We start from the raw sequence: 8,678 nt of genomic DNA, 5'->3' as shown, positions 1-8,678 counted from the left end.
GCGGTGAAACACTTTCTTGTGATGCGTTACATTAATTCGAGGAGACAGACAAGTAAGTTTGAAGCAGAAGAAATAGAAATAATCCTTGTGTAAATTTTCAGCATTACGCTAAGCTAAAATATTTATCAAGAAAATTCACATTGGATCACAATTTCTTTTTTCTAGTAAGACCTTTGATATTAGGGCAAAAAATCTTATTCTTGATAATCATTTCTGTATTTCTTTCCTGTAAAAATATCTAAAATCCTTTAAAATAAGATCAATTGGATTGATCTTGTTTTAGAAACAAAACTGCATAAGATATTTAGGTTTATATTGAGAATGTATTTTTAACATGTGTATTTTGTCTTGCTGTACTGGCAGAGTTTTTATAGTCAAAATAAGTGAAAAAAATCTACCAGTGCTGATGAAGTAATCCAAAGTGTTTAGAATACGTTACTGATTTTGAGTAAAAATAAGTTACAACTTACATTTTACAGCATGTATTCAGTAATCTGTAGTGGGATACACTTCAAAAGTAACCCTTCCAACCATATGTAGAATATGCATATTGCAGAAATAGTAAAATGGCATTATGCTTCTCAAAACATAGTCAAGGTGAGGAAATACAAAATCAGTTTTTGCATTTGAAAGGGCTAAAATATTCAGCGTCATTCATCCTTACAATATTCTTTCAATTTAAACTACTCTCCTTGACTTTTATCATGCAACCTCCAGTTGCACCTATAAAACATATGGATCCAGTGCTTAAATTATAACTACTTAAATTAAATTATAACTACTTAAATTATAATTTAGTAGTGCCGTCTCTACATGATAAGCTGCATATGGCCTCATGACCACTAGGGGGGCCCCTTCCACTGGTTCGGACAAATAATAGTGTAAATAACACTGGCCACACAGCCCGGCCATATGCAATAGTTTATTCGCTAATAGTCCGATAGAACCACAAATTACGAAAAAATATAAAAGAACCATTGAAGAAAAAGCATGTTGACTTAAGTTTATTATTTTTACATTTGCATATCTGAGAACTAGTGTGGCAACATTCAGTGTGGGCAACCTGAGTTCGAGCCTTTTGCCAATTTCCCTTCTCCAAAGATCTATCATATGTAAGCAAAGATAGACAATGGCTGTATGCCACTAGTCGTCAGAGAGTCGTTTATTTGTAATAAAACTGAACACAAAAGGTGTAAATAAAGTGTCAAATGGGAGTGTGGTATAACTGAAAGTAAACGGTGTCTTCGCTATAGGTTCAGGGGGCTTACTGGGAAATGCAGAAAAGGGATTGGTTCAGATAGGAAGGGGGCGGTCTTGGAATAAACTACAGTTGATAGTTTTGTATTTATAAGATTTATACTTTTGAATAAATTTACTTGATTATTTGCACAATTTTACACTTATATACCTAGTTATTGATGCTAAGTGTGTTTGGTTAGGTACCTGAAGGAGGGCCCCGTTTGAAAATCTGATTAAGGCCCTCAAAATACTACAAATATGTTCTAAACTGGATTGTGCTCTCTGGAAAAAGATGAAGTACACAAGGAAGTACTCAGTTTTCACAAAGAACCATATTGAATTGGGTCCATATGACTTGGTTATAACTCACTAATAAAAATGTACAACACAGCATGTACTAGACCAATATAAATATACACACAATCTTCAGTCCACATCTATTTGAAATTCTTAATTGAGAAGTGCATTAGTTTTTCATTTACATACATTAAAAACAATACAATTTAGACTAAAAACAACCTAGATATTAAAGTTAAAAAGGTCAGAAAATGAATTAAAATAGATTAGCTTTTTTGGCTTAAAAATCATAAAGCTTTACTTTTCCAAACTTAATTTGATAGTAATCTGCTTTTGTCACAAACTGAAAGCAGAAAAACAGACATTTGTGAAAGGACTTTAATAATCAGCAAAACATGCAGGAACCACATGGTTTCACACGATTCTCATTACGATCAATAAATACCAAAAATATTTGTATTATCTTGGTCTTATGTCCATTAAGACAGTTGTTAACAATATGTAATACAGTCTGTACACAAAGACCAGCACCATTTTTACTTAAAGGATTAGTTCACACAAATATAAAAGGATTCTGTCAGTATTTACTCCCTAGAACAAAAATTATAATTTTTTAAGAATCTTCATGGAGCTAATTTCCAAACAACTGTTGCTAGGTCAGTCTGGATCCAAATACAAAATGAAAATGGACAAAATAAATGAATAAATTCCAATTTCAGAGATTCGGCAGGGGGGAAAATTTCCTGCAAGTAACTTAAATTGTGAATGAGACGCAGTGTAAAGCGCTTTACCGTTAAGGCTTAAAAAGGCGCTATATAAGTGCAAACTATTTACCATTTAAATTTCGGCCTGTTCCTTAGACAAATTTATCATATGGTAGACTTGGAATATAGGGAATGAGTTGTATAGAGAACATTTACAGTATGATACTTTTATTGTGTATTTTCTTCTTTTGGGGATTGACAGACATGGCCTCCATAAATCCTCCAATAAATTGTATGGAAAAGAGCTACGTGAAGATTCTCCTCGCTGTATTCCACAGAAAAATTAACAGCATACAGATTTGGAATGACGTGTGCAAGTAAATATTTACATTTTTTTTTTTTCATTTTGAGAGAAATTCCTCTAATTAAATATAAAATTATATAATCACGTTTCAATTAAAAATGTTGTCACTGCAGTTTAAGGTCCTCAGTGTGTTCCTTGGCAGTCTGAAAGAGAAACATACAGTAGTAAATATTAAACAAGTCAGTAAGATACCATAAAACATTAGAATATGTGGTTTTACTCCATTTAACTATGCATATATCCACTATATGGGTGGATATTTGGGCATTCCTTTTTTACCTTAAAACACCTTAAAATACCTTAATTAAAACACAAAATGAAACTTAAATGTGTTCCTTTAGTTCAAGATTAACTACTTTCAGGTTAACTTACAGGCTTTGCATTACAAGGTGGTATTCAAGTTTTAACGATAGTCAAATGTGGGTTTCATGTTTTGCAATGTAGTAGCAATACTCTTCCCTAGGACATGTTAAAACTACTATACTAAAGACAAAATAATACAAACAAAGACAAAGTGCTATAACATACGCTTAAAGATCCCATGAAATCGAAATTGGGAGTTTCGTGGCTTTTACTTAATGTCTGTTGCCTTTTAGGCCATCAATAAGCTACATCAGCTTACTCATAAACGTTGACAAAATTCACTTTTAGCAGATACTTAGGAAAAATTGCCATGGTCAGTCAATCCAATATTATTTAAATAAATGCCTTAGTTAAAAAGGTACCAATGAATGTGTTTCCATAAGTACTGTGCCACAATGAATTTATGTGCAGGCAGATGCATCCAAATGTAATTTAAAATGCATATACTATCAAATCAGATGCCTGTCTTCCAGTTCTTTGAATTGAATCTGGAAGACAGGCATATTCAAAGTAGAAATAACTCCACATACACTTACTAAGATGGTGTTGGCCATTGACTTCAAGCTGTTCCAGAGGTCTCAGTGACTTTGATCTCCTCCTCAATCTCCTCCACACCTGCCTGATTCATGAGGTCAGATATGTTATTTTCCAGGTCATCGATTCGCGTGCTCATCTCATCAAGTATTTGGATTAAGGAGAATTTTAAATGAAATTGTCCGTTTAGAATAAACCAGCTCCTTATTCCTATGCCCCGTGATGCTTTGTGCAAAATGTGGGAGGTACTACTGCTAAGAAGTAAACACAGTTGTAGTTGCATCATATGTTTATTATAATTTTTTCATTGCAGTGTTGATCATTCATTCACACTCCTAGATGTGTGAGCACAGCCTGACAGAGCTTACAAAGGACAATATATGGATAGCTGTTCCAACTTTAATAGATGTTTGGGAGGACGATTTAAAGAAGTGTGTATGTAGATCCACAAACTGCACATTAACTCTGAGCTCTGTAAGGACATTGTAACATATTCTAGCCGAAACGACTTGAGCAAAACATAATACAATACTCACTAAGACCTTGTTTATAGATGGTATTTGTTTTGTTAAATGATTCTAAATGACTCACTTTTTGACTCACATCTCAACATGTCTCTGTTTATTGAATGATCGCACATTACATGTTGGTCTTGTACAGTACGTCTGTTTCTCAAATCAATGTTACTTTTGCTCTAACACAGTGCCATCTACTGGATTCTTGAAGAACAACATATATTGTAATTAATGCACATCGTCAAGGTATTAAGATATATCTCGTGTGATCCGATCACATGTGGTCAGATGAGACACATCGTTGCTGGTCACACAAATGCATCTCCTGTGAGCACTTGTGACATAGCATCACTACATCATAAATTAATAAACCGGAAAAATGTTACAAAAGGTACCAAAATTGGCACAGCTAGGTACAGCTCTAATTTCGTCTACTGTAAGTGCACACAAAGACAGTGAAAATCCATTAAGAATTCGTAAATGTACATTTTTCAACTCTATCATTTTTTTCAGAACGGACAGTTATTTCCTTTTAAAGCCATGTGTCACCAGAATCATGAACAGTTTAAACACTTGATTTAGCGCAGCGGTTGATTGACAGATAAGGAGTGGCACTTCATGGAACAAACAGTGTTTACCACGTTTCAAATTCGTTTTTGATTAACTCCGAATGATTTTTTTGTGATCACAAAACGTTTTGCACCCCATTTACACCAGTATATAGTACTGATCACCAGAGCCGTAGCTTTTAGGGTGAAAGGTGGTAACGATTATAAGGGCCCAAAGGTCCATTCAAATACCAGCTGAAAATGGGGTCTAAATGACTGCTGCCTACATTAGCGAATGCGACAGAACGACTTCTGGTGGAAGTTCATCCAACATCCATTTCTCCAGTAAATCCCCCAGAAATAAGGTGGATAATCAATCTGTTAAATATTAACTGTGAGTTTGAACAGTATACATTCTACCAACAAACAGCTTGTGGATTTCAATCAATTGTAATGGTTAAAAAATTTGGTAATTGATATAAACAGATTCTGATCAAAATAAACATAAACATGCATAAGGATATTTCTCCCAATAATCTGGTCTGACATGGTCTGGAACTTGTCCTGCATATGCTGCAGTAAGGCATGTACCTGAATTGAACAGAAAATACACTTTTTAGAGTTAAACAAGGCATCTGATTGAAATGTCACAAATGTATAATATATACATTTATATGTATTATATATACATATATAAAGTTCATTCATATATATATATATATATGCATAAGCGCCATATAATATATCTATTATAAAATAAATATTTCTAGAAACACGAGGGCTTTGTGTGAGCTGCCCACACATGAGTAAAACAGCAGTTTAAGGGTATGATCTCCGCCCACGCGCGGAACTGAAACCATAGTAACAAGGGAACCTCTCAACATCGTGAAGTCACGCCAGTTACATAGTACTGCAGCTAACACTGAAATGCAGAAACCACAAGAAATTCCATCTGTATTGTAATCTAACCTGTCATTTAATATTAGAATTACATTCTGTATTCTAAATAAATCAGAAATAAAGTTTTTGGGAATTGTTAAAGAGTTCAAGAGAACGCTTGCTGAATGTTGCCCGATAAAAGGCATATCAGACACTAAACAAACACACACAAATACAGGTGAAACTCGAAAAATTAGAATATCGTGCAAAAGTTCATTAATTTCAGTAATTCAACTTAAAAGGTGAAACTAATATATTATATAGACTCATTACAAGCAAAGTAAGATATTTCAAGCCTTTATTTGATATAATTTTGATGATTATGGCTTACAGCTTATGAAAACCCCAAATTCAGAATCTCAGAAAATTAGAATATTGTGAAAAGGTTCAGTATTGTAGGCTCAAAGTGTCACACTCTAATCAGCTAAACACCTGCAAAGGGTTCCTGAGCCTTTAAATGGTCTCTCAGTCTGGTTCAGTTGAATTCACAATCATGGGGAAGACTGCTGACCTGACAGTTGTGCAGAAAACCATCATTGACACCCTCCACAAGGAGGGAAAGCCTCAAAAGGTAATTGCAAAAGAAGTCGGATGTTCTCAAAGTGCTGTATCAAAGCACATTAATAGAAGGTTAAGTGGAAGGGAAAGTGTGGAAGAAAAAGGTGCACAAGCAGCAGGGATGACCGTAGCCTGGAGAGGATTGTCAGGAAAAGGCCATTCAAATGTGTGGGGGAGCTTCACAAGGAGTGGACTGAGGCTGGAGTTACTGCATCAAGAGCCACCACACACAGACGGGTCCTGGACATGGGCTTCAAATGTCAAACGTCTTACCTGGGCTAAAGAAAAAAAAAACTGGTCTGTTGCTCAGTGGTCCAAAATCCTCTTTTCTGATTAGAGCAAATTTTGCATCTCATTTGGAAACCAAGGTCCCAGAGTCTGGAGGAAGAATGGAGAGGCACACAAGCCAAGATGCTTGAAGTCCAGTGTGAAGTTTCCACAGTCTGTGTTGGTTTGGGGAGCCATGTCATCGGCTGGTGTTGGTCCACTGTGCTTTATTAAGTCCAGAGTCAACGCAGCCGTCTACCGGGACATTTTAGAGCACTTCATGCTTCCTTCAGCAGACAAGCTTTATGGAGATGCTGACTTAATTATCCAGCAGGACTTGGCACCTGCCCACACTGCCAAAAGTACCAAAACCTGGTTCAATGACCATGGTATTACTGTGCTTGATTGGCCAGCAAACTCGCCTGACCTGAACCCAATAGAGAATCTATGGGGCATTGCCAAGAGAAAGATGAGAGACATGAGACCAAACAATGCAGAAGAGCTGAAGGCCGCTATTGAAGCATCTTGGTCTTCCATAACACCTCAGCAGTGCCACAGGCTGATAGCATCCATGCCACGCGCATTGAGGCAGTAATTAATGCAAAAGGGGCCCAAACCAAGTACTGAGTACATACGCATGATTATACTTTTCAGAGGGCCGACATTTCTGTATTTAAAATCCTTTTTTTATTGATTTCATGTAATATTCTAATTTTCTGAGATTCTGAATTTGGGGTTTTCATAAGCTGTAAGCCATAATCATCAAAATTATATGAAATAAAGGCTTGAAATATCTTACTTTGCTTGTAATGAGTCTATATAATATATTAGTTTCACCTTTTAAGTTGAATTACTGAAATGAATGAACTTTTGCACGATATTCTAATTTTTCGAGTTTCACCTGTATAAATATAATTCACTTTGATTAGTGAAGTGAGCGAGATTGAATAGCATACAACAGCGAGATCTAGCTAGCATTATACCTGGGTGGAAATCAATTACTCACCACAACAGTTAGGTCCTGGGATGATTTAGGGCCCTTGTCAGACATATCTTCTTCAAGACCTCTTACTCTTGTGAGCCTTGTGCTTGTTGGTTAAACCAGTGCAGTGCCTTGTCAAGGCAGTACAGTATACACACTGTCATGCATTCAAGGTGGAAACTGCCGTGGAGATATCGTTGTTCAGGGTTTGGTCAAATAACTTAAATCAATAGAGTGGCCTTTAAGTCTTCATGATATGATGATAAAAAATTATCTCCTAAGGGGGCGCTTGTTGGCTCAGAATGTTGAATCTAACATTGAGCATCATCTCCAAATTATATTTGGACACTACCTAACATTTAAAAGTGTATTCGTTCTGTATTCAAAAATCAAAACATATCAATTGTATGAGCAAATGCCATGTCTACACAGCCGTCTTCTTTTGTTAACTCTACTACTCTGGTTTTCAACAGCGCTTATGAATGCTAGGTATGAACGCAACGGCGCTATCATACGGTACCTGTTTCTTTTGTCATCGCAGATGAGAATGAACCAATCACACGCGTTTTTGGTTGGAGGAAAAAGCGCGGGCTTTTACACTGCCCTTTAACGACACACGGTGTTAGCGGATTGGATGCAGCATCATTTTAAAATCAATAGTTTTCAGTTTCAGATGCCATTGTAGAAATTTAGTATTCACAGTTAGCCATGATTACTTTAATCAGTGAGTGAGTGAGTGTTAAATAACAGGACGGTTACTGAGATTAAGCGAGTAGTATTAGGCTGGTCATGTGATTCTAACATGGCATCCCCCATGTGCGTACCCTCTCCACGTAGAATAAAACAGCTTTTATAAGGTTACTGATATGACTGGAGTTTTTATTTTAATTTGAGTGGTCAGGATTTCCTACATATATTGCAATATTGCAATTCATGTTTTTAGGAGTTTAAAGAATTAGGAGGAAAAAATTACTGAGTGCACCTTACAACATTTCTGGGTTCAATTTGAGTTACACTCACAACAGCATTTGTGAGAAACCCATTCACTTACATTGTAAGTGCCTCACTCCAACACCGATTTATTTTTTTAAACAAGTCAGAGTTTTGCAGACAAGTTTTAATTTAATTGGCCAGTTTCTCCAGTGAGTCAAACTATTCTGGGATTTAATAGAGCAACCATTTTTGAGCCACCGGGCGCCTCCCGTAGGACGCACATTTTTCTCTAGTTTCAAAAGCTGTTTTGGCATTCCACAGGTTTTGGTTAAACGGTAAATCGTCATTGGCAACCGAAATGAATACGAAAACCAACCTAATAACTGCTCTTATGGATTAATTTTAGATTATTGAGTTGTTATTAAAAATGCACAA

The 8,678-nt window shown here is 35.9% G+C and overlaps 1 protein-coding gene across 2 annotated transcripts; it reads right to left on the bottom strand.

The window, feature by feature from the left end:
• Positions 1-1,787: 1,787 nt before the first annotated feature.
• On the bottom strand, positions 1,788-7,504 carry LOC127663128 (heat shock factor-binding protein 1-like). 2 transcript variants are annotated; one of them, XM_052154607.1, is made up of 4 exons: positions 7,335-7,504; positions 5,089-5,155; positions 3,498-3,648; positions 1,788-2,747 (listed from the first exon to the last, which is right to left on the bottom strand). In XM_052154607.1, exons 1-3 carry the CDS (start codon positions 7,377-7,379, stop codon positions 3,527-3,529), a joined length of 234 nt encoding a protein of 77 aa, XP_052010567.1. In that variant the 5' UTR covers positions 7,380-7,504; the 3' UTR covers positions 1,788-2,747; positions 3,498-3,526. The 2 variants fall into 2 exon arrangements, with proteins under 2 accessions (XP_052010567.1, XP_052010559.1); XM_052154599.1 differs by having other exon boundaries at positions 3,504-3,648.
• Between the last annotated feature and the right edge of the window lie 1,174 nt (positions 7,505-8,678).

This window comes from Xyrauchen texanus, chromosome 2 (genome assembly GCF_025860055.1).
Source record: "Xyrauchen texanus isolate HMW12.3.18 chromosome 2, RBS_HiC_50CHRs, whole genome shotgun sequence".
NCBI lineage: Eukaryota > Metazoa > Chordata > Actinopteri > Cypriniformes > Catostomidae > Xyrauchen > Xyrauchen texanus.
The sequence above is the reverse complement of the archived record's forward strand: the minus strand, read 5'-3'. Positions and strand labels throughout refer to the sequence as shown.

What these genes read in the sequence shown, in the direction of transcription:
- LOC127663128 (XM_052154607.1), bottom strand. Translation starts at nt 7,379, where the DNA reads ATGTCTGACAAGGGCCCTAAATCATCCCAGGACCTAACTGTTGTG. An exon ending in CCCAGGACCTAACTGTTGTG is followed by an intron (nt 5,156 to 7,334) that starts GTGAGTAATTGA and finishes TGTTCAATTCAG; the next exon opens with GTACATGCCTTACTGCAGCA. An exon ending in AGACCAGATTATTGGGAGAA is followed by an intron (nt 3,649 to 5,088) that starts ATATCCTTATGC and finishes TAATCCAAATAC; the next exon opens with TTGATGAGATGAGCACGCGA.